Raw genomic sequence first — 25,530 nt, 5'->3', positions numbered from 1 at the left:
GCGTCGTCTCCTCCCGGGCAAACATTTCCCATCCAATGTGATTTATTAACAGCCCTGGCTTAATTGCTTTTGTAATTAATTATTTCTGGTCTGTTGATCGGAACAGGCACATCTCGTCATCGGTGCAAAATCCAATTTCCAGATTCTATTAACACCTCGCCCGGGTTGCGGAGATGACAGAAGTGTCTGGTCCCAGGGGAGGCTGGGATGGCAGATCTCAAGGGGTCTCGAGGGGCACGGCCGGGGCGGGGGGGGAGAAGGTGCTGTTTGCAGGGAGCGGTGGTGTGTCTATATCTCCTGGCTCCAATGCGGCAAAGTGAAGGGATCCCAGCGGGCTCCGCTTGCCCAAATTCCTTTCTCTCCCAATTAAAAGGAGAGAAATTTAACCAAGGGATGCGATCGACTGTGAAATGGAGAAGAAATTTAAAGGGTCGGGATGCCATCGTACTTCCAAATTTGGCACAGAGACCATTTTAAGACAGGTTTTGTGTGTTTCCCAATTGGCTGGATCATTGATTGGGTCCGATGCATCTGGAATAAAATCCGGGGAGTGGGAGGCTAGTGATTATGGGAGGGTAGCTGGGGAAACTTGTTTTAGGGGAAGATTTAGTGCTGCGTTTTTCCAAGATTGGCAATTTCAAGACGGATGGACTTTGACTCCCATAATTCTTCAGCCAGCGAGCTTTAAAATGGGCAGGCTTCAACTCTAAGAATTCCCCAAACTAGTATCCCTTTAAGATGGATGGACTTCAACTCCCAGAATTCCCCAGCCAGTATACTCTAAGATGGATGAACTTTGACTCCCATACTTCTCCAGCCAAAATGCTCTAAAAGGGGTGCACCAACTCCCAGAATTCCCCAGACAGCATCCTTTAGGACAGCCCCCCCCCCAAAAAAAAACTTGGCAACTTTTAAGACTTCTGGACTTTGACTCCCAGAATTCCCCAGCCAGCATCCTTTCAAAGGGGTGGACTTCCACTCCCAGAATTCCCCAGACAGCATCCTTTAAGATGGGTGGACTTCCACTCCCAGAATTCCTCAGGCAGCTATGCTATGTTGAGGAATTCTGGGAGTTGAAGTCCACAAGTCTTAAAGTTGCCAAGCTTGGAGACCTCTGCTTTAAGATGTAAGGATTTTCACCTCCCCAAATTCGCCAGCAAGCTTTAAGATAGGTGGACTTCAACTCCCAGGCTGCCATGCTTTAAGATGGATGCACTTCAACTCCAGCACGCTGCCCGAGGGATCCTGGGACTTGAAGTCCCAGGACATTTTCCTCACAACATTTTCCCCATTTTGAAACCCCCCACAATTCTTATGGCTTTTCCTTTCCTGTTCTTGTTTAGCGTTAAAGGATTTCATTTGAGTATCCACAATTTGAGTACACTGAATTGAAAAGAAAAAAAAAGCACCATATATTTGGCTGTCAGCCATTCCTATTCTCCGGTGTTTTGGCTTCGTCTATTTTTTCCCCCACGTATAAAATGGTCGTAATAAGATGGGAAAAAAAGGAGGAAAAAGAGAGACGAGAGGTGACTTTAAGTGATGGAGCTGGTTCCTTGCAGACTTGCCAGGAAAAACAATTAATGTAGTTGCTCTTGGATCGCAAAGGCTATTGGCACCTTGAAGGTGCAAATATATATTCACAGCAGAAGTTTAACCAAATTAAACTGAGGACCATTTCCATATTTTCCACATATTAGCCAGCAAGGTATTTAAATATTCAGCATATGGTTTTTAAAAGAGAAAAAGAATGAAAAAAGACCTGAAATCAGAAATGCTCAGACATTTCAAACGTTTATAAATATTCTATTCATTTATAAATATTCGCCATTGGAGTGCAACAGAGAAGATGTTAGAAGTTAAATACTTACCTCAATTTACGACCGCAATGGAGACCGACAGGTCTGTTGCTAAGCAAGACCGTTGTTGAGTGAGTTTTGCCCCATTTTACAACCTCTCTTGCCACCGTCGCCGAGGGGAAAATCCCTGGAGTTGTTAAGTGAGTCACACGGTTGTTAAGCAAATCGGGCTTCCCCAGGGACGATGATGTCGGAAAGTCGCAAAAGGGGATTGCGCAGCCCCTTTTGTGACATGGCAACCGTCATAAATAGGAACCAGATGCCCAGGGTCTGAATTTTGATCACGTGACTGTGGGAATACTGCAATGGTCGTAAGTGTGAAATGCGATCATAAATCATTATTTTCAGTGCCGTTGTAAGTTGGAACTGTTACTGAATGAATTGTTGTAAGTCAAGGACTTATTTATAGTGTCTCTAAGAACCTTCCTTCCTTCTCTTTCCTCCTTCTCTTCCTTTCTTTCTTCTCTTCCTTCCTTCCTTCTTTCTCCCTTCCTTCCATTCTTCCCTTCCTTCCTTTATTTTTCCTTTCTTCCATCCTTCCTTTCTTTTCCTTCCTTTCTTTTTCTTCTTTCCTTCCTTCCTTTTCTCCCTCTCTCCTTCCTTCTCTTCCTTCCTTTATTTGTCTTCCTTCTCTTCCTTCCTTCTTCCTTCCTTCCTTTATTTTTCCTTCCTTCCTTCTCTTCCTTTTCTCCCTTCCTCTATTTTTCCTTCCTTCTCTTTCTTCCTTCATTTTTTCTTCCTTCCTTCTTTCTCCCATCCTTCCTTTCTCCTCTTCCTTCTTTCCTTCCTTCCTTCCTTCCTTCCTTCCTTCCTTCCTTTATTTTTCCTTCCTTCTTTTCCCCCCTCCCTCCCTCCTTCATTTTTCCTTCCTTTCTTCCTTCCTTCCTTCCCTTCTTTTTTTCATCTTAAAAATATAACTGGGATTTTATCCCTCACTTCAGTGATTCAAAGTTTTCCCTGTGATGTTAAAGGAATTCAATTTACTTCACTGTTAAGGTTAATTTCTTATCAGTGTGTTTCACAGCTCCTTCTTGACTTACCCCCATGTTGTTTAGTGACTGCTCGACACAACAATAGTATTGACTTATGACCGGTCCTCACACTTTTGACTATCTGCATGATCATGTGATCAAACTTCAGCCAATGGGCGACCGGCATCTATTTACGAAGCTTGCTGTGTCCTGGGTGTGTGTGTGTGTGTGTGTCACGTCATCACTCTTGGTGACCTACCCAGCTGGCTTCTGACAAACAAAGAATCCGCTTAACGGCCGTCTGATTCGCCGATCGAAATGCAGCGATCCCCTTAACAACCATGGTCCAAAAAAAGAGAAAAGGTTGCAAAATTGAATGCCCCTCACTTAACAATCTTAGTTAAGACATGGTGGCTACAACTCAAAGGTTATCAGCACTTGGTGTGATTCAACCGGTTCACACCGGTTTGGCTGAACCAGTTGTTAAATTGATGGCTGGCCCCTCTCCTCCCCTTCCAGAAGTCCCCCCTGCGCCCAATTTTGGTTCCTAGGTAAGTGCAGGGAAGCTTACTAGACCCCAAACAGGATGCATGGGGGTGTGGACCAGCCCCCCACCCCACCCCCATGGCCCGTTTTGGGCCTAGTAAGCTTGTGGGCGGCCCACAAGACCAGTGGTTGCCAACCAGGGACTACTGGTGTCCTGTAAGAAAATTTTGGTGGTCCACAGAGAAACGTCACCCCCAAAGCAATGAATCCAGGAAAGGAAAGGATAAGAGAAAGAAGGAAAGGAAAAGAAGGGAAAAAAAAAGGAAAGAGAATAACTGAGTTGGAAGGGACCTTGGGAGGTCTTCTAGTCTAACCCGCTGCCTAGGCAGGAAATCCTACACCAGACAAATGGTTATCCGACATCTTTTTAAAACTTCCAGCGTTGGAGCATTTTACAACTTCTGGAGGGAAGTTGTTCCACTGATTAATTGTTCTAACTATCAGGAAATTTCTCTTCAGTTCTAGGTTGCTTCTCTCCTTGTTTAGTTTCCATCCGTTGCTTCTTGTCCTGCCTTCAGATGCTTTGGAGAATAGCTTGACCCCCTTTCTCTTTGTGGCAGGCAGCCCCTGAGATATTGGAAGACGGCTTACATGTCACCCCAAGTCCTTCTTTTCCATCCACTTAGACTAGTGACATCCTCTCAGCCGGTCCTCGCGCCTTGAAGATTTGCCTCACCAAAACGAACGAGTGAAAGGGAAAAGAGGAAATATTTGCAGGCCGTTTTAAGATAACGCTTTTCGCTTCCTTTCAGACATTCCACCCGCAAACCCGGGTGTTTTCCCCAAAGCAAAGTCAGCGGAAGAGCCTCACGGAATCAGGGCAAGTTTTAAGGAAGCGTCCAAAAATGCAAAACGTTGAAATTAACATCCAGATGGATTTTGCAATTTCCCTTCGGATTTGATGGTGATTTTCCCCGAAGGCAAACGGAGCAGAAGGTCACTTTAAAGAGATTAGCACTGCCTCCAATCTCTGTGGCTGGGTGTGAAACACACTTCATTTCCTTCCCTGGAACATCTTGCACATATTACGTTGCTCCAACTGGTTGTTGTTGGGGTGTTGTTGTTTTTTTTTTGCACTTCCAGGAGCAGCAAAGAAACTTTCCTGTTTATCGGTTTGGCCGAGCCAGCGTGGGAGCCAAAATGACAATTGTTAGCAAATTTGCCAGAAACGCACCATTTATTCCAGCTGCAGAGTTGGACTTTCCTTGAAAACAAGATCTTCATTGCGTGAATCCGAAATCCAGATAACCAAGTAAAAAAATTTAACACAACAGAAACAGCTAGTCCTCGATTTACGAGCATAATTGGAACTGGGAATTTCCATTTGTGTGTTGTTGAGGGTCGTAATTTGAGATGCCTCTGTGAGCCACCTGATTTTACCAACATTTTCGCGGGGCTTGTAAAGTGAACACCACCGTTGCAGAGTGAACAGCACGGGCGTAAAAAGAAAAAAAAATCGTCACGGTCGTTAAGCGAATCCATTGTGCTCAATGGGCATTTTGTTTTTTCCAGAAACCAAAAGTAAATATCAAGTTTCTAGCAAAAAAAAAAAGAACCCAAAACATTATAAACCATGGTCATGTGACTGCGGGATAGTGCAAATGGCCGTAAACGTGAGAAAGTGACAAGTGTGATCACATGACCACGACGGAGGGCAGGGCCAGCTGTCAGAACTTTGTAACCCCCGTTGCATCTTTTGGGGTGTCAGTCGTAACTTTGGAGGCTCACTAAGGGATCGGTCGTAAATTGAGAAACACGTGGACATGTAGCCAAGGAAGACGTCATCCTCCGGTGGCAGTTTCAGGATTTTATCCCTTTCCTGACTGGCTTTGAAAAGGCTGTGTTAGCTTAACCAAGTTTGTCAAAAATCCATTGGTACTCATCTCCACCGGCTAATCGTGGTTAGTTGTTGCAGCCCAGAGGAGGAGAAGGAAATATGGGAGTCAGGGTCAGTATCTGGGCAACTGGAAGCTCCGAGGGGGAAGAGGGAATGGAGCTGGCAGAAAGAGAGAGAGAGAGAGAGAAGGAGAGAGAAAGAGAGAGAGAGAAGGAGAGAGAGAGAGGGAGAAGGAGAGAGAAAGAGAGAGAGAGAGAGAGAAAGAGAAAGAGAGAGAGAGAAGGAGAGAAAGAGAGAGAGAGAGGGAGAAGGAGAGAGAAAGAGAGAGAGAAGGAGAGAGAGAGAGAGAAGGAGAGAGAGAAGGAGAGAGAGAGAGAGAGAGAGAAGGGAGAGAGAGAGAGGGAGAGGAGAGAGAGAGAAAGAGAGAGAGAGAGAGGGAGAAGGAGAGAGAAAGAGAGAGAGAAGGAGAGAGAGAGAGAGAAGGAGAGAGAGAAGGAGAGAGAGAGAGAGAGAGAGAGAGGGAGAAGGAGAGAGAAAGAGAGAGAGAAGGAGAGAGAGAGAGAGAGAGAAGGAGAGAGAGAAGGAGAGAGAGAGAGAGAGAAGGAGAGAGAGAAGGGAGAGAGAGAGAGGGAGAAGGAGAGAGAGAGAGAGAGAGAGAGAGAAGGAGAGAGAGAGAGAGAAGGAGAGAGAGAAGGAGAGAGAGAGAGAGAGAAGGAGAGAGAGAAGGAGAGAGAGGGAGAAGGAGAGAGAAAGAGAGAGAGAAGGAGAGAGAGAGAGAGAGAGAGGGAGAGAGAGAGAGAAGGAGAGAGAGAAGGAGAGAGAGGGAGAAGAGAGAGAGAGAGAGAGAGAGAAGAGAGAGAGAGAGAGAGAGAGAGAGAGGGAGAGAGAGAGGTACAGAGCCTGGACCATCCGTCAGCCCTCAGACGGGGAGTCAACAGCCCCCAGGTCTGGAGGTGGCTGATGAGGAAGAGGAGGAACTGCCGGGTCCAGTGCCTGACACGTGGATGCACAGAAGGCAGAGGAGAGGAGAGCAGTGGAAATCTATGGGCCGGTCCTTGGGACGGAAGAGCCACCGCTGCTAGCAAAGCCCCACCCTAGCTCTGGGAATAAAAGGCAGGGGGCGGAGATGAATCGGTGTGACAGACAACGATTCATCTTCCGGCCAGCCGGACTTGTTAGCCTGCGAGTAAAACGTTTCGCCGGTGGTTGCTGGCATTCCTAATAAGGGAATATTTTGAGTTCACGTCAAGAGGGTTTGTCGTATTTAGGGATCCGGGTCAGAACATGAGTTCAATCCCGGTTAGGTTTCTCTGCAGTTTTGAGCAGCTGCATCCGGATGTCTGCTTTTGGTTCTCAAGAAGAAAAGCCAGGATGGAACAAAAGAGTTGGAAGGGACCTTGGAGGTCTTCTAGTCCAACCCCGCCCCCCCTTGCTCAGGCAGGAAACCCCACAGCATGTCAATTGAAAAGGGAATTGTTTACTTACTTCGTGTTTTCCCTTCATGTGACAGATGTTGATGTCGTGTTTATTCGATCGCCAGGTCATTTTCTGTGTCAAGAGCAGAAAGACAAAAACAACAACAACCCATCAATTTTTTTTAAAAAGGCACCGTGGATAGCTTAGAATAATAGGAAAAAAAAAATCGATGTACATGCTGCCTCCAATCCTGACAAAACCACTGACACTGCAAATTCCAATTGTGGCTGCCTGGGGCGTCTTTAAATTTGTTAAAAAAGCTAACATTTCTGTCTACATCAGATTGGCCAAGGTGAATCTGCAACTTTAAAATGCATTTTTTAAAAATCAATTTATATACTAGCTCGATACCCATGCTTCTTCGCTAGGAAACTATGTGGTGGGGCTTAGTTTTTGGGGGAAGAAAATAAGGGGGAAAAATTCTGTCTCTGCCTACCAGCATCCACCGGTATTCATCAGGCTAGCGTCCTGTCAGTGTGTGAGAGAGTTGAGGGCTGTTTGGAAACTGAAGCAGCATTTGCTGTGTGAGCAAAGAAGAGACAGCAAGGAGCCTGGACGTGGCTTAGCTCAACTGTTCTGTCCTAAAGCTGCTTGGTGCTGTGAAAGTAAAACGGAACCTCCTCTCCTCTGCTTGTGTTTTGCATTTGGAAGAGATTTCTTTTCAGACGGGGAGGGGGAGTAGAACTCCTTAGCATCAGAGCGTGTTAATAATAATATAAGAATTTACTAATGTTCTGATGGTAATTTTGAAAAATCCTTTCTTAGTGAGCACCTAGAAGCCAAGAGGAATGAATGGCTGAATGTCCAGTTTGTAGGCTTTACGGTTCTGGAGATTTTGTGATGAAGCGTGAGGGGCATTTCGCTTTACATACATATATATATATATATATATATATATATATATATATATATATATATATATATATTTATTTATTTATGTGGATCTTTGGTTATTCGGGTTTTCTCCCGCGTAAAATTGGAAATAACTTTGACGTTTCGACAAAGTCTCATTCGTTATCTTCAGGCTTGCGTCTTTGGCTTTGTGCTTCTCAGAGTAATGTGAGCTCAAAGAAGCACAAAGCCGAAGACACAAGCCTAAAGATGATGAATGAGACTTCGTCGAAACGTCGCCAAGTTACTTCCAATTTTACGTGGGAGAAAACCTGAATAACCAAAGATACACACACACACACACACACACACACACACATATATATATGTGTGTTTTCTTAAGTTTTCACGGGTACTTACATGTATGGCATTTACCTTTGTTCGGGTATTTTCCCACATCACTGTAGTTGTGCTTTTAAAGTTATAGCAACGTTTCGGCAGAATCTCATCTGCCATCATCAGGCTTCTGTATAATATATACAGAATATATACAGAATAATATATACAGAAGCCTGATGATGGCAGATGAGATTCTGCCGAAACGTTGCTACAACTTTAAAAGCACAACTACAATGACGTGGGAAAATACCCGAACAAAGCTGAATGCCATACATGTAAGTACCTGCGAAAAATTAAGAAAACAAACAAATATATATATATGTTTTCTGAGGTTCTCGCGGGTATTTGTATGTGGATCTTTGGTTGTTCGGGTTTTCTCCCGCGTAAGATTCGAAGTATCTAGGCAACGTTTCGATGAAGTCTCATTCATCATCTTCAGGCTTCTGTCTCCGGCTCTGTGCTTCTCAGAGTAACACAAACTTTAAAAGTACAACTATAATGACATGGGAAAATACCCAAACAAAGCTGAATGAGAAGCACAGAGCCGGAGACAGAAGCCTGAAGATGATGAATGAGACTTCATTGAAACGTCGCCTAGATACTTCTAATCTTATGCGGGAGAAAACCCGAATAACCAAAGATCCACATACAAATACCCGCGAGAACCTCAGAAAATATATATACACACACACACACACACACACACACACACGCATTCATGCATACACATGTGTATGTATGTATGTGCATGTATGTATTGTATAAAGCACATATATTAATTAAATCGTGTTGCATTGTATTAATTATAGTATACTACCATATATTATACGTATATATTTTTGAATATGTACATATTTGTTCTTATTGTTTGCTAATCTAGTCTTGCTAATATTGCTTGAATTGTTCTAAAAATGCCAAACAGTAAGTTTCTATTCAAATGCATATAGCAAATATCTTTTTTTTCCAAATTCCCTATGCGAGAGTGCAAAAAATGCTTTTCCTTTTAATAGGGTTTTCTGGAGAGCCTCTCTGAAAAAGATCCCATTCTGATCCATTCTCCAGAGAACCCTCAAGATAGCTCTCTCTCTCTCTCTCTCTCTCCAATAAGACAAAAAAGGAAGGCATGGATAATTTATTTTTAAAACAGGCGCATGTGAATGTTTCAACATGACGAAGCGACTGGAAAATCAAATGACTGGCGGTAAGCGACAGGAGAATTAAAACAGCCCAAACAATCTCGAAAAAGAGTCATGAAAAGGCAGTTATTCCTTTCTATTGCCACCCGGACAGGCACTTTAGAGAGAGTATATAGGAAAAGAAGAATTTGTTGAAGTGGTGGAGGGCTGCAATTGAGTCACAATAATAATACTGTGTTTCCCCGAAAATAAGACCCTGTCTTAATATTTATGTATTTTTTTTGCCACCCAAAAAAGGCTCCAGGTCTTATTTTTGGGGGAAGCCCTCCACTGACTAACTTCACTTGCGCGCGTCGCCCTTGGCTTCCTTTTCGTGGTCAGAGGCCTTCAGGAATTTCTTCTGCGGCCGGCAAGCCTTTCCTGAAAGCTTCTGCAGCCGATAATGGAGCTTTGGATCGATCCAGAGCTTTCTTATCAGCTCCGGAGGCCTTCAGGAAAGCTTTGCCAGCCTCGCTGGCTGCAGAAGAAACGGGCCAGCAAGGCAGGTATCGGGTGTGTCAGGCCTGGTTACTACTGTCCAAAGGTAAGTAGTAGGGCAGGTCCACCCCACCTCCATCCTAGCTTAATTTTTACCCATCCGGTCTGGAGTGGGCGGGATCTTAATTAGGGCTTATTTTGGGTGTAGGGCTTATATTGGGCGCATATGGCAAAATCAAGCCAGGACTTACTTTCAGGGCAGGTCATATTTTTGGGGAAACAGGTCAATAATAATAACAATTTATAGCATCTGGAGCATCACTTGAACAGCACTGGCACTGAGAAAATCTCAATTGAAAAAGGTAATTTTACTCAGAAAAGCTTACATACTGCAACCATATCTTTAATATTATTAAACACCTACACCTGCCTGTCCCAGGTTCTTCAGAAGGACTTGAGAGGTAGAGAATTATGCGAAATTCAGGGTTAAATGTCTGGTGGCTAAAGGCTCATTTATTGGCCGTTCAGAGTTACAGCGGCCCTGAAAGAAAACCACAACCACGGAACGTTTTGCTGAGTGAGTACTTTGCTAAGTGAGTTCTACTCCATTTTACCACCTTCCTGGCCACAGCTGTTAAGTGCAGTACTTGAGTTAGCCACACGGTCGTTAAGTGAATCTGCCTTCCCCCGTTGATTTTGCTCTTTCAAAGGTCGCAAAACGGGATCATGTGACCCCTGGGATGCTGCGACAGTCATAAATACGAGTCAGTTGCCAAGCATTCTGGATTTTGATCACATGACCCTGGGAACGCTGCCATAAATGTGAAAAATGGTCATAAGTCACTTTTTTTTCAGGTGCTTTGTAACTTGGTCACTAAGTGAACTGTCGTAAGTCAAGGACTACCTGTGAGAAAATAATACTAATAAATAACCATGTCAAGGTAATGCCTCACTGGGGGGTTAATAACAGTCGTATATGGAGGGCAACCTGTATATATTGAGAATTTGTCTATTAGACTTGCTGTAATTGTAACACAACACAACTCTTCATTTTATCTGCCTAAGGTGAGACTAGAACTCACCGTCTCCTGGTGATTGGCCCAAAGTCACCCAGTCAGCTTTCATACCTAAGGTAGGACTAGAACTCACCGTCTCCTGGTAATTGGCTCAAAGTCACCCAACTGGCTTTCATGCCTAAGGAAGGACTAGAACTTACCGTCTCCTGGTGATTGGCCCAAAGTCACCCAGCTGGCTTTCATGCCTAAGAAAGGACTAGAACTCACAGTCTCCTAGTGATTGGCCCAAAGTCACCCAGCAATCTTTCATGCCTAAAATGGAACTAGAACTCACAGCCTCCTAGTGATTGGCCCAAAATCACCCAACTGGCTTTCATGCCTAAGGCAGGACTAGAACTCACCATCTCCTGGTGATTGGCCCAAAGTCACCCAACTGGCTTTCATGCCTAAAGCAGGACTAGAACTCACAGTCTCCTAGTGATTGGCCCAAAGTCACCCAACTGGCTTTCATGCCTAAGGCAGGACTAGAACTCACCGTCTCCTGGTGATTGGCCCAAAGTCACTCAGACAGCTTTCATGCCTAAGGCAGAACTAGAACTCACCGTCTCCTGGTGATTGGCCCAAAGTCACTCAGACAGCTTTCATGCCTAAGGCGGGACTAGAACTTACCGTCTCCTGGTGATTGGCCCAAAGTCACCCAGCTGGCTTTCATGTCTCAGGCAGGACTAGAACTCACAGTCTCCTAGTGATTGGCCCAAAGTCACCCAGCAATCTTTCATGCCTAAAATGGAACTAGAATTCACAGTCTCCTGGCGATTGGCCCAAAGTCACCCAGCTGGCTTTCATGCCTAAGGCGGGACTAGAACTCACTGTCTCCTAGTGATTAACTAGGAGTCAGCCTTAACAACAGACCAAAATGCAATAATAATATCCTTTCCACTTGTCCCTTTTTCTAATCTCCAATTTACCAGCAGGAGGGAAAGCTTCAGCACTCACCCGATGGTATCGCATCTCTCCGGCCGTAGCAGATTCCAAGCTGATCCGATATAAATTATCCCTGCAGAGAAAGATGGAGGGAGAGGGGGCGGAAATGAAATTCAATGAGATTTAGAAATACCTTTGCATTGCCTCTTCCTTTCTCAATGTTTGGAGATCTCTCCAAATATAACCAGGCCACATTTAACAGAATAAAAAGAGTCGGAAGGGTCTTTGGAGGGCGTCTAGTCCAACCTCCCGCTCAGGCAGGAAACCCTAGACCCGGGGTGGCAAACTTATGGCATGCGTGCCGCAGGTGGCACGCAAAGCCATTTGTGCCGGCACACGAGACACAGACAAACTTACCTCACTTGCACATGTGTGCGCCTCCCGGCTGATCTTCAGCCTGTTTGAGGCCTTTTACAACCTCCCAGAGGCTTGAGGACAGCTTCTGCAAGTCTTTGCAGGCTGAAAAACAGGCCCATTCCGTCACTTCCTGTAAGTGACGAAACGGGCCTGCAAAGGCTGCAGAAGCCTCTGGTAGGCCAAAAAAGGCCTCAAATGGGACAAAAATCAGCTGGGAGGCACAGTGCAGGTAAGGTGATGTGTGTGTGTGTGTGGGGGGGGGGAATATGCACGCATATGTAGGGGGAGTGGGGGGCATGAACATTGCCTTCTGGGTGCTGGCATGTGAGAGCGCACACAATTTTTGTCACAGGAGCCCCAAAAGATTCGCCACCACTGCCCTAGACAATTTCAGACAAAAGGTTGTCCAATCTCTTCTTTAAAACTTCCAGTGTTGGAGCATCCACAACTTCTGGTGGCAGGTCGTTCCACTGGTTAATTGTTCTTCTTTTTTAAAAAAAAATGATTTTATTGGTTTTTAAAGACAAACAAAAACAAACAAAACATAAAAATATCCATCTTTCTTCCATAAATGCACAAGCAGTGTGTCAGTTGGTTTACAAATTTTTTGTGCATCCATTTCATAGTCTCAATTACAGATACATTGCATAATAACTCATATTATCAATCAAAAATTGAATACCCTAGTACTATTATTAATCAATTATTTGACTATAATTTTGTTCATTCATACTTTGCGAGATAACTATAATTTACTTAGCTTATTTTATAACAATTCATATAATCCTCCCAAATCTATCTAGAAACATTTTATAGATATAATAATAATAAAAAAAGAAAAGAAATACATCTTTATATATTTGTTGTTTTCTAAAAGTCTACATATTTTAATATTATATTTTATTGTCTAACCATTGATAGAAAAGGTCCCAAATTTTGTAAAATTGTTTATCCTCTTGTTCTCTAATTTCAAATGTCAATCTACTCATTTCAGCACATTCCAATATTTTCTTAATGGTTTCCTCCTGCGATGGTATTTTCTCATTTTTCCAATTTTTAGCAAATACAATCCTAGCCGCTGTTAATACATTTACAATCAAATATTTTAAATCTTTACTGTATGTGTCAGGTAGAATTCCCAATAAAAATATTTCTGGTTTCAAATCTATATGTTTTTTTTGTCATTTTTTCCAACCACATGTGGATTTTAGTCCAATATTTTCTAGTGTCCACACAAGTCCACCACATATGGTAATATGAGCCAATGGTTAATTGTTCTAACTGTCAGGAAATTCCTCCTTAGTTCTAGGTTGCTTCTCCTTGATTAATTTCCTCCCGTTGCTTCTAGCCCTGCCTTCTGGTGCATTGGAGAATAGCTTGACTTCCTCTTCTTGGTGACAGCCCCTGAGATACTGGAACACTGCTATCATGTCACCCCTGGTCCTTCTTTTCATTTAAACAAGGCTTCCTTAAAACAATAATAAAGAAACAACGACCGGAGCAGTCCGCAATTTGTAAAGAACGTTTGTAAAACGAGAACATGCCAGGCGCTCAAAATCTGAAGTCGGAACTTAAAGGGCGCATGGACATCCTATTTCCTTGCCCTGTTTTGAGATTTTAAATGCATGCAAAAGGTTTGTCCCCTCTCCCAGTCTGCCAGGTGCTTGAGGGATGCTTAGAAAATCTGAGTTCTTGAATTGTAAGCCCTTAGGGGATAGCAGGCCTCTCCAGGTAGGGATGGAAAAAATGGTGTCCCCCCTCCATGTCTCGTTGATCCTTCGAACGTAGCACCAGCATCTGCAAAGAGATCCACAGTCCCAGGCTGTATGAACAGAGAAATAATATCGTAAGAAGAAAAATCTGATCTGATTCCAATCTGGGAGAAAGGCACTGGAAATAAAATGGAGGTAGGTTGGAAAGAAGGATTCCTTTTATGGATGGGCAGAACCAATAACGGCATGTAGTTCTGGGACAGCTGACCAATTGGTTTGATGAGGACGAGGATTTTGAGATGCTCCAGGGGTGTTGCGCAAAGTAGTGAGCCTTGCGCCTTTTGCTATTCTAATGATGGAGGTTTAATTCCATTATGTCCTAAAAGTCATGTCAAGGTTCTTAGAATTTGGATGTGGTGTGTTGTGTCAACTGGAGCGGAAGGTGTTTTGTTTGTGAACAGGCTGGCCTGGATTTGTAAACTGGCACAAAAATATCCATCTTTAAAGACTTCAAGTGTCTGCTGGAGGATGTTGGGACTGCTTTCAGTCTTTGTTAAGATTTTTCTCCATTTCTTTGTATGAGGAAATATAATATTCCACCTCTTTTAATATCTCCCAAAATATTTCATTCTCTGGGGGAATGGGGAGGCTTCCTCCAGTATCAAAGACCACAAGAAGTGCGCATGCTGCTTTACACTGCACCGGCCACACTTGCTCCCAGTTTTCATCACCACAATACAAGTAAGATGTTGAGAGTCTAGAACGGGTGCAAAGAAGAGCAGCCAAGCAGATTAGGGGACTGGAGGCTAAAACATACAAAGAACAATTGAGTGTATCAAGGTATTGAGTTTTAATAGCTGACCATAATATTCTTGGCATTCCCACATTTCCTGCCTGCCAAGTCCGAACTGATAAAGTTTTACTCACAGAAAATCACAAGGCAGTCCACAAAAATAGTCATTCGCGAAAGAAAATCTGAAGTAAGGTTAAACTTTGTCCCGTACAAAATTTCAGGAGAAAACACACCCACTTTTATCCCCTGTGGGGTGTGGCTCAATGACTCAGCTCACTCTCCGACCCTCCCACACCGCTGTTCACGTTCCTCCCTACGACGCTGCTTAGGATGGAGCCAACACTCTTCCTCTTGACTCCCTGTCAGGGGCTGATCCGATATGCCTTCCTCCTAAATAATCTCAGGCTGTTCCTCTCGGTAGTCTGATGGAACCTGAGGCATTATCAAGGAGGAAGGTCCTGGGGAGGAAGGTGTTCCCAGTTCCTCCTCCTCATCTTCCAGGTCCTCTTCCTCTGACAGCATAGGCTCAGGAATCGGGGCCACAACATATATATATGAGGCCATGAGAGGGCGTATCTCCCTCTCTCCTTGTGTTCTGTCTGCATTGTGGTTCTCCATGCAGAGTAAAAGAAGGTTGCTTGCTTGTCAGGTATTTGCCGACCACGTACACGTATGTATATAGCTGCCTTGTATATAAACCGCCGTTAAAGCCTCTGTGTGCTGTGTTGTGCTCTTGGATTGTCTCACAATAGTAGTCATGCTGCAAACATTCTGACACAGAGAATGGCTTATGTTGGGCGATCCATCCGCTTTCTCTTGCCGGACCATCCTAGCACCAGGCCGGTTGGTCTTTCGGCTTCACCTCCAAAGCGGCTGTTGCCACTAAAATCTGAGGGCAATGTCCTCTCCAGGGAATCGGTTCCATCTGGTGCACATCTGTCCTTCTTTAAACTTTTATCCATCCCCGTTAAATTGAGACGGGGTGGCTTGAGGAAGCCATTGGCCAGCTGCGTGGCCAGGCCGCTCCTTTGGGAGTCAGCAGCAGAAGGACACGCCGGAGAGCATCCAAATGGTCATCAAGGAGAGAAGCAACCTTGAAGCAAGGAGGGATTTCCTGAGGGCGAGAACAGTTAATCTGCGGAACGGGTTTTGCCTCCGGGAGCTGTGAAAGAAGACGCTGGATAACCATTGGTCTGAAATGGTTTAGGGTTTCCTGCCTGAGAAGGGTTGGACTAGAAGACCTCCGAGGTCCCGTCCTATTCTATTCTATTCTATTCTATTCTATTCTATTCCATTCCATTCCATTCCATTCCATTCCATTCCATTCCACTCTACTCCATTCTATTTGGCTACTCTGCTCTGCTCCTCTCCTCTATTCTACTACTCTATTCTATTCTATGCTCTACTCTACCCTATTCTGCTACTCTACTCTACTCTACTCTACTTTACTCTACTCTACTCTATTCTGTACTCTACTCTATTCTATTCTGCTACTCTATTCTACTCTACTCTACTTTATTCTACTCTACTCTATTCTGTACTCTATTCTATTCTACTCTACTCTATTCTACTCTATTCTGCTACTCTATTCTACTCTACTCTACTTTACTCTACTCTACTCTACTTTATTCTACTCTACTCTACTCTATTCTGTACTCTACTCTATTCTATTCTGCTACTCTACTCTACTCTATTCTACTCTATTCTGCTACTCTATTCTACTCTACTCTACTTTATTCTACTCTACTCTACTCTATTCTGTACTCTACTCTATTCTATTCTACTCTACTCTATTCTACTCTATTCTGCTACTCTATTCTACTCTACTCTACTTTACTCTACTCTACTCTACTTTATTCTACTCTACTCTATTCTGTACTCTACTCTATTCTATTCTGCTACTCTACTCTACTCTACTCTACTCTACTCTATTCTGCTACTCTATTCTACTCTACTCTACTTTATTCTACTCTACTCTACTCTATTCTGTACTCTACTCTATTCTATTCTGCTACTCTACTCTACTCTACTCTACTCTATTCTGCTACTCTATTCTACTCTACTCTACTTTATTCTACTCTACTCTACTCTATTCTGTACTCTACTCTATTCTATTCTGCTACTCTACTCTACTCTACTCTGCTACTCTACTCTACTCTACTCTATTCTACTCTATTCTGCTACTCTATTCTACTCTATTCTGCTACTCTACTCTACTCTACTCCATTCCATTCCACTCTACTCCACTCTATTTGGCTGCTCTGCTCTGCTCCTCTCCTCTATTCTACTACTCTATTCTATTCTGCTACCCTACTCTATTCTATTCTGCTACTCTACTCTATTCTACTCTATACTCTACTCTACTCTATTCTATTCTATACTCTACTCTATTCTGTTCTGCTATTCTACTCTACTCTACTCTACTCTACTCTACTCTACTCTATTCTATACTCTACTCTATTCTGCTGCTCTACTGTGCTCTGCTCTGTTCTGCTCTTCTACTTTATTCTGCTACTCTACTCTACTCTACTCTATTCTAATTTTTCTGACTGGTTTCTTGTTCTGACCCTCTGTGTCGCGAAACCAAGCCACAATGGAAGCAGAAACCATGGGTGTTACTACTGCTTTAAAATGCCTTGGTAAGACCACCCTTGGAATATTGCATCCCAATTCATAAACAGTATGAAGAACGGTTGCAGGAATTGGGTATGTCTAGTTTAATGAAGAGAAGGAGTAAGGGGACATGATAGCAGTCTTCCACTATTTGAGGGGCTGCCACAGGGAGGAAGGGGGTCAAGCTATTCTCCAAAGCCCCTGAAGGCCAGACAAGGAATAATGGATGGAAACTGATCAAGGAGAGATTCAACCTGGAAATAAGGAGAAATTTTACGATGGAGAACCATCCACCCATGGAATAGAAGTTGCCTTCAGAAGTTGTGGGAGCTTCATCACTGGAGGCTTTCAAGAAGAGACTGGACTGCCATCTGTCAGAAATGGTGTAGGGTTAGGGGGTTGGACTAGATGACCTACCACAGTGGTGGCTAACCTTTTTGGGCTCCCACGCTGAAAATGGTGCACTGGCATGTGCAGTGGGGCTCTTCTGCGTGCCAGTAGAAGTGGCTCCGCATGCCACTTCTTGCATACATGCCACAGGTTTGCCATCACGGACCTACAAGGCCCCTTCCAACTCAGTTAATCTGTATCTGTATCTTCCTCTGGCTGTTAGGTAACCAAGGGCGCCTGCCTCTCTTATCCGATGGGTTGCTAGGCAGCAACTATTCCCCTCTTCTCTCAAGGTTATCTACACATTCATTAGGCTGATTCCTAGAACATTTATTTATTTATTAATTGATTTTGTCAAGCAGGCTGTTGATAATATACATAAGTATAAACCGGACTGTTAATACATGAAATAGATACAAATAAAAGGGACCGTTAAGACAGGGACGGTGGGCACGTGGGTGTGCTTACGCACGCCCCTTACAGACCTCTTAGGAATGGGGAGTCCTAGGGCGGGAAGGCACCTCAGAGATCTTCTAGTCCAGCCCCCTGCCGCAGGCGGCAGACCTTCCACCATCCCGGTTTCAAAGCTCTCCAAGCTACCATTCCCACGCCTCTTGTTTTGCACCCTGGAATGTAAACACCATCCGGTGCTGCGGGGATGGAATGAGCTGCTGCGGTTGTGGTGACGCTGTGATCAGCGCTAGAAGGGGGCTGAACGTAGCTCAGGCTGTCCTCAGTGTGGCAGGGTGGGGTAGGGTGGCGTGAAGGGAGGCTGACGCTGAGGAAGATGTGGCGGTTTGGGGGGCTGCACAGAACAGCCGGACCCACAGGCGGTGTGTGCACCTTGTTACCCGACAACCTCAGTTGCGTTGTTCCAGATTTAAAAGCTCCGTGGAAAACATAAACAAATAAAAATGCGGTACCCAGAACAGCGTAGGATAAAGCGTTTGTTCTGCTTAATTCTGTTCTGTTCCATTATTCTAATTTCTGATCTATTCTGTTCTGTCCTGTCCCGTCCCATCCTATTCTGTTCTCTTATTCTTGTTTCTATTCTGTTGTATTCTGTTCTGTTCCATTATTCCTGATTCTATTATATTCTATATTATTTCTTCTCTTCTTCCATTCTCTATTCTATTCCATTCCATTCTATTTCCATATATTTGTTTTTTTCTTTTTCTTTTCTATTTCCATATATTCTATTATTTTCTATTTTATTCTATTCTGTTCTGTTCTGTCCCGTCCTGTCCCATCCCATTCTATATACTCTCTTCTCTTCTCTTCTCTTCTCTCCTCTTTCTCTTCTCCCATTCTATATACTCTCTTCTCTTCTCTTCTCTTCTCTTCTCTTCTCTTCTTTCTCTTCTCTCCTCTTTCTCTTCTCCCATTCTATATACTCTCTTCTCTTCTCTTCTCTTCTCTTCTCTTCTCTTCTCTTCTCTTCTCTTCTCTTCTCTTCTCTTCTCTTCTCTTCTCTTCTCTTCTCTTCTCTCCTCTCCTCTCCTCTCCTCTCCTCTCCTCTCCTCTCCTCTTTCTCTTCTCCCATTCTATATTTCTACAAATTTACATATCCATCCATCTAACACCTTCGGCTATGCGAAGAGTATTTTCTAATGATTCTTCACCAGCTGTGTATTTTCATGCTTTTATTGTTTTGTACTGTATGTGTGTGTGTGTGTGGGTGCGTGTGGGTGTATATATATTTGTTTTTAATGATGTGAGTTGCTCAGAGTCATGCATTCTTGTTTAGATTTGGCTTTAATGGTGCTTTTAATGGTTATTTAAGATGGTTTGAACTGTTGATTTTATTGTGCACCGCCCAGAGTCACATTTGTGTGATGGGTGGCAGTACTAATTTGGCAAAGGGATAAATTAAGTGTACTTGATATGGGTGGTCATAGAAATAAAATAGAATAAAGGGAAGGAGGGAGGAGGTAAGAAAGGAGAGAAGGAGGGAAGGAGAGGAAAGGAGGAGGAGAGGGAGGGAGGGAGGAGGAAAGAAGGAAAAAAGAAAAAGAGAGGGGAGAGGGAGGTTACAGATTACAGATAAATCAGAGTTGGAAGGGACCTTGTAGGTCATCTAGTCCAACCCCCCGCCCAAGCAGGAGACCCTACACCATTTCTGACAAATGGCAGTCCAATCTCTTCTTGAAAGGGAGGGAGAGAGGGATGAAGAAAGGCAAAAATGCAGGCAGGTAAGAAGGAAGGAAGGAAGGAAGGAAGGAAGGAAGGAAGGAAGGAAGGAAGGAAGGAAGGAAGGAAGGAAGGAAGGAAGGAAGGAAGGAAGGAAGGAAAAAAGAGAGGAGAGAGGGAAGGAGAGAGGGATGAATGGAGGCAAGAAGGCAGTGAGGCAGGAAGGAAGGAAGGAAAAAGAGAGGAGAGAGGGATGAAGGAAGGCAAAAATGCAGGCAGGCAGGAAGGAAGGAAGGAAGGAAGGAAGGAAGGAAGGAAGGAAGGAAGGAAAAAGAGAGGACAGAGGGAAGGAGAGAGGGATGAATGGAGGCAAGAAGGCAGTGAGGCAGGAAGGAAGGAAGGAAAAAGAGGAGAGAGGGAGGGAGAGAGGGATGAAGGAAGGTAAAAATGCAGGCAGGCAGGCAGGCAGGCAGGCAGGAAGGAAGGAAGGAAGGAAGGAAAAAGAGAGGAGAGAGGGAAGGAGAGAGGGATGAATGGAGGCAAGAAGGCAGTGAGGCAGGAAGGAAGGAAGGAAAAAGAGGAGAGAGGGAGGGAGAGAGGGATGAAGGAAGGTAAAAATGCAGGCAGGCAGGCAGGCAAGAAGGAAGGAAGGAAGGAAGGAAGGAAGGAAGGAAGGAAGGAAGGAAGGAAGGAAGGAAGGAAAAAGAGAGGAGAGAGGGAAGGAGAGAGGGATGAAGGAAGGCAAAATGCAGGCAGGCAGGCAGGCAGGCAGGCAAGAAGGAAGGAAGGAAGGAAGGAAGGAAGGAAGGAAGGAAGGAAGGAAGGAAGGAAAAAGAGAGGAGAGAGGGAAGGAGAGAGGGATGAAGGAAGGCAAAATGCAGGCAAGCAGGAAGGCAGGCAAGAAGGAAGGAAGGAAGGAAGGAAGGAAGGAAGGAAGGAAGGAAGGAAGGAAGGAAGGAAGGAAGGAAGGAAGGAAAAGAGAGGAGAGAGAGAAGGAGAGAGGGATGAATGGAGCCAAGAAGGCAGTGAGACAGGAAGGAAGGAAGGAAAAGGAGAGGAGAGAGGGAGGGAGAGAGGGATGAAGGAAGGCAAAAATGCAGGCAGGCAGGCAAGAAGGAAGGAAGGAAGGAAAAAGAGAGGAGAGAGGGAGGGAGGGAGAGAGGGATGAAGGAAGGAAAGAAGACAGGGAAGCAGGCAGGCAGGCAGGCCGGCAAAAGAGGAGGGAGGGAGGGAGGGAGGTGAGAAAAGTGATAAGGAGAGGAAGGGTAGGAGGGATGGAGGAAGGAAAAAGGTAGATGGAAGGATAGAGGAAGGGAGGAAAGAAACGAGAAAAAGGAAGGGGGGTGTAGGAAGGATGGAAGAAGAAAAAGGAAGGGCAGGAGGAAGGAAGGAAGGAAGGATAAACGAAGAATCAAGTATACTTCTACCTAAAGAGAAACTCCAAGGAATTGTTCCTGAGAAGGACTATTTTTTTAAAAAATAACAATCATTCTTTTTATAGCTGGTCTAAATCTTCTCTTCTGACATGTTCACTTTTGGGACCTAATTTCCAAACTACAGAATCTTTGCAGGAATTTTTTCCTCTCAGCCAATTTCTAGAATTCTGCGCGATTTGATTTTTTTTTTTTCACATCGCCGACGGCGATCTGTTAGCCTAATTGAGCTGGAGAACGATGAGAATTTGCCCCGGAGGAGACATCTCACCCGCACACCCAAAAAGTCCTTTATTTCCTATGTTGAGAAACGGAACCGCGCATCGATTGATCGCATCTGGGACTCGAAGAATGGCAACTGAAGGAAGCCGTCAGCTCCCCGAAGGTGCCAGGGTGCCATTAACTCGACGCGCAAAGATACCCTCAAAACCTAAATTAATTCTTTCCCGGCTTAGCTGGTGAAAACTCGGCGATGGTTGCAAAGATTGCGGTACCAGGGACCAGCGTGGCTGTAAGGTAAAGTGATCTTGCACCATAAAAAATAAATTAAAAATGACCTATGATCCTTTCTCCTTTTTTTTTCTCTCTCCACAACAATCTTGTGAGGTGGGCTGGGCACAGAGAGATTCATTGGCTTAGCCGGCTTCCTGCCCTAAGGTGGGACTAGAACTCACAGTCTCCTGGCTATTAGCCCATAGTCACCCAGTCAGTTTTTATGCCTAAGACAGGACTAGAACTCACGGTCTCCCAGTATTTGGACCAATATCAACCAGCTAGCTTTCAGGTCTATGGCAGGACTAGAACTCACACTCTCCTAGTGGTTGGCTGAGTCAACCAATTAGTTCTCATGCCTAAGGCAGGACTAGAATTCACAGTCTCCTGGTGATTGGCCCAAAGTCACCCAGCTGGCTTTCATGTTTAAGGCAGGACTAGAACTCACCATCTCCTAGTGATTGGCCCCAAATCACCCAGCAATCTTTCATGCCTAAAATGGAACTAGAATTCACAGTCTCCTGGTGATTGGCCCCAAGTCACCCAGCAATCTTTCATGCCTAAAATGGAACTAGAACTCACAGTCTCCTGTTGATTGGCCCAAAGTCACCCAGCAATCTTTCATGCCTAAAATGGAACTAGAATTCACAGTCTCCTGGTGATTGGCCCAAAGTCACCCAGCCATCTTTCATGCCTAAAATGGAACTAGAACTCACACTCTCCTAGTGGTTGGCTGAGTCAACCAATTAGTTCTCATGCCTAAGGAAGGACTGGAACTCATAGTCTCCTAGTGATTGGCCCAAAGTCACCCAGCCATCTTTCATGCCTAAAATGGAACTAGAACTCATAGTCTCCTAGTGATTGGCCCAAAGTCACCCAGCCATCTTTTATGCCTAAAATGGAACTAGAACTCATAGTCTCCTAGTGATTGGCCCAAAGTCACCCAGCCATCTTTTATGCCTAAAATGGAACTAGAACTCATAGTCTCCTAGTGATTGGCCCAAAGTCACCCATCCATCTTTCATGCTTAAAATGGAACTAGAACTCACCATCTCCTAGTGATTGCCTCAAATCACCCAGCTGGCTTTCATGCCTAAGTCAGGTCTAGGACTCACAGTCTCCTGGTGTTTGACCCAAAGTCACCCAGCCAGTTTTTATGCTCAACAAGGGACTAGAACTCACCGCCTCCTGTTTTCTAGCCCAATGCCTTAACCACCAGGCTGATGTCACACCGAATCCATTCATTAAATCCATGCTCCCCCTCCGCTCTTGCATTCGTCCTCCCTTTTAAACCCCCATTACACCATGATCCCATGGCTGACCCCAGAATCCTTTGCGGGGCAAACGGAATGGAGCCGAGTGTTTACTGGCCCGATGCCCTTCCTGTCCCCAGTGCGGAGTTACATTCAGCAGAGTTCTATTCTTGACGTGCCCAGAGAGAGAAACATCTATCTGCCTCTACCTAGGATCGAACTCGCAGCCTCCTGACTGTGGTGAGGTGAGAGCTTCGCCTCTAGGCCCCCTCACTACTCCTTTGCCGTCGCGGCAGGTAGTAGAAAAAGCAGCCTGTCGGGCCGTGCCTGAGAGCAACCGCAGGGAGACCGCGCCGTCGTCGCTCGGCGCCTCTTTTGGCCCATCCAAGGTGCTAATCCTCATGCAGTTTCCTGAGAGACCTGCCATTCTGTGGAGTTGGCAGAGCAACGAAGCGCTCTCAGTGGGGGCGGGATTCCCGTGCCAGGAGACGCCACAAGTCGCTAGACCTCACTCCCGGAGGGGGCGCGTGTGCCGATCCAAGTGGGGCATTATGGGAAAAGCGCCAACTTTCCCCCCACAGCGCCGATCTTCTTGGGGCAACCTCCTTTCTTGTCAACCTCACCCTCACCCCGAAACCTCTCGCTTCTTCCTCCTGCTGCAACCTGAACCCCCACATTGGTCTCACTTTCCTGATTCTCCTTTTCAGGAGCTTCCCGTAGTCTGGAGGTTGCCATGGCAACGCAGCAGGCCTCCCCGGCCTGCTTACTCCGATATCGGGGCCGCTTACGCGATCCGCCTCGGATGACAGAAGCCTTTCTTTTCCTCGCCCGGGCGGTGCCAGCCGCAGACGGGGGGCCTCCTTGAAAGCAGGATTTCGAGCTATCGTTGATGAAAAGGCAAAGCCTCCTCAGATGAGAGGGAACCGGGGCATGGGCAGAGTGCATTTTCCTGCCTTTCAGCATCCCGAGTTTGCAGACTTGAAGCATCCAGGCTCGCAAATCTAAGGTGTGAAGCCCACTCCAGGGCTGCCGTTTGAATCTGGAACCGGGTCCCCGGAAGCTGCCTGCCTTAGCTTGCTCCCAAATCCGCTAGCCTCTGAGCGTGCAAAGAGTATCTTCCCGAGCAATACGCCTCTAGCTCTGTAGAGAAAGGTTGAATGGTCGAATTTCTGAATTAACATAGGCCCCTCTCCCACCAATAATGGCTTAATAGAAGTTTGTAGAAGTCCAAGACCCTAGTTTCTAAATAGCTCTTATAATCTGGCGTCTTCTAAACTGATTAAATTCTGTCAGGTTATAGGTTGTTTCCTCTGCATCATATAATATACTAGCTCAATACCTGTGTTTCGCTACAAAACTATGTAGTTTTGGGGGAGGAAAATAAGGGGGAAAAAATTGTACCTCTGCCTACCAGCATCCATCGGTATTCATCTAGCTAGCATCCTGTCAGTGTGTGAGAGAGTTGAGGGCTGTTTGGAAACTGAAGCAGCATTTGCTGTGTGAGCAAGGAAGAGACAGCAAGGAGCCTGGACATGGTTTAGCTCAACTGTTCTGTACTAAAGCTGCATGGTTGCTGTGAAACTGAAACTCCTCTGCTTGTGTTTTGCCTTTGGAAGATATTTCTTTTCAGGTGGGGAGGGGAAGTAGAACTCCTTAGCATTGGAGCGTGTTAATAATAATAATAATAATAATAATAATAATAATAATATTATAGGGAATACTAATGCTCTGATGGTCATTTCGACCAATCCTTTCTATGGTTGGTATTGATCCTTAGCATAGCAACTCCATAAAACAAGCAAGAACATAACATGACATGACATAGCACAACACAACACAACACAACAAACATAATATAACATAGCAAACATAACATAACAAACATAACAATGTAACGTAACAACATAACATAACATAACAAAACACATAGCACACCACACCACAAAACATAACAATATATTAATTTTCTAGAGCAGTATTTCTCAGGCTGGGTCTCTTTAAGAGGCCTGGACTTCAACTCCCAGAATTCTCCAGCCAGGCTGGCTACGGAATTCTGGGAGTTGAAGTCCAGGCCTCTTAAAGGGACCCAGACTGAGAAATACGGCTCTGGACTGCTCTGTAAAAGGACATTTGATTCAAGGGGGCTATTGTAGTCCTATTGACAACTTCGCATTCAGGTTCTACCCAATCTCAAGATTGCAAACTTCCCGACCTCCCGTGGACCCGCTGAAATATTCACCAGAGCCCCCGTTATCATGGAATAACCCCCCCCCTTGCTAAAATGAACCACGTAGAATGGATAGAACCTCCACTTGTCAGAGGCAGTCTATCTTAGACCGCACCAGTTCCGAAATTGTCGCTCCTTGCCTACTGCGGAATGTCAGATGCCACAGGAAAGTCACGCTGTCAGCGTTCGAGCAACCCTCCATTCTCCCCAATAACTCCGAGACAGACATCTTCTCAAAAGTTCCTTTTAATTGGATAGTAAACTGGCACAATTGGGGAATCCTGAATCTGAAAGTTCTGGGCTTCCTTACAATAAGTAAAAACTACAAAATCCATCCCCCTGCACCCATCATCACATCACATGGCCCAATCACCATCCATCCCAAGTTAAGACTTCCGCTCACTTAGGTGCAACACAACCTGACCTTGAATCAGAAAAAAAGAATGTTGTTATGTCAAATTAGATATACCCCAATAAATTCCCCCCTTCCACTTTCCCAGGCTGAATTGTGGCAGCATGGGAGCATCGGATCTCAATATGGCTTCTAAAGCTCACACAGATACACACACACACAGACACACACGCAAAGGCAGCGTCG

The 25,530-nt window shown here is 44.9% G+C and overlaps 1 protein-coding gene across 1 annotated transcript in view; it reads right to left on the bottom strand.

The window, feature by feature from the left end:
- The window catches only part of SEMA6B (semaphorin 6B), a 212,435-nt gene that overhangs the window by 54,641 nt on the left and 132,264 nt on the right, over nucleotides 1-25,530 (bottom strand). The window contains exons 4-5 of the mRNA XM_087922625.1: nucleotides 11,545-11,605; nucleotides 6,699-6,761 (exon numbers count right to left, since the gene is read on the bottom strand). Of these exons, the coding sequence (XP_087778751.1) occupies nucleotides 6,699-6,761; nucleotides 11,545-11,605 (124 nt within the window). The remainder of the gene's footprint in view (nucleotides 1-6,698; nucleotides 6,762-11,544; nucleotides 11,606-25,530) is intronic.

This window comes from Pseudonaja textilis, chromosome 1 (genome assembly GCF_049901715.1).
Source record: "Pseudonaja textilis isolate UNSWEBS1 chromosome 1, rPseTex1.2, whole genome shotgun sequence".
In the NCBI taxonomy this organism is placed as follows: Eukaryota; Metazoa; Chordata; class Lepidosauria; order Squamata; family Elapidae; genus Pseudonaja; species Pseudonaja textilis.
This window is presented reverse-complemented; position numbering and strand designations above follow the sequence as displayed.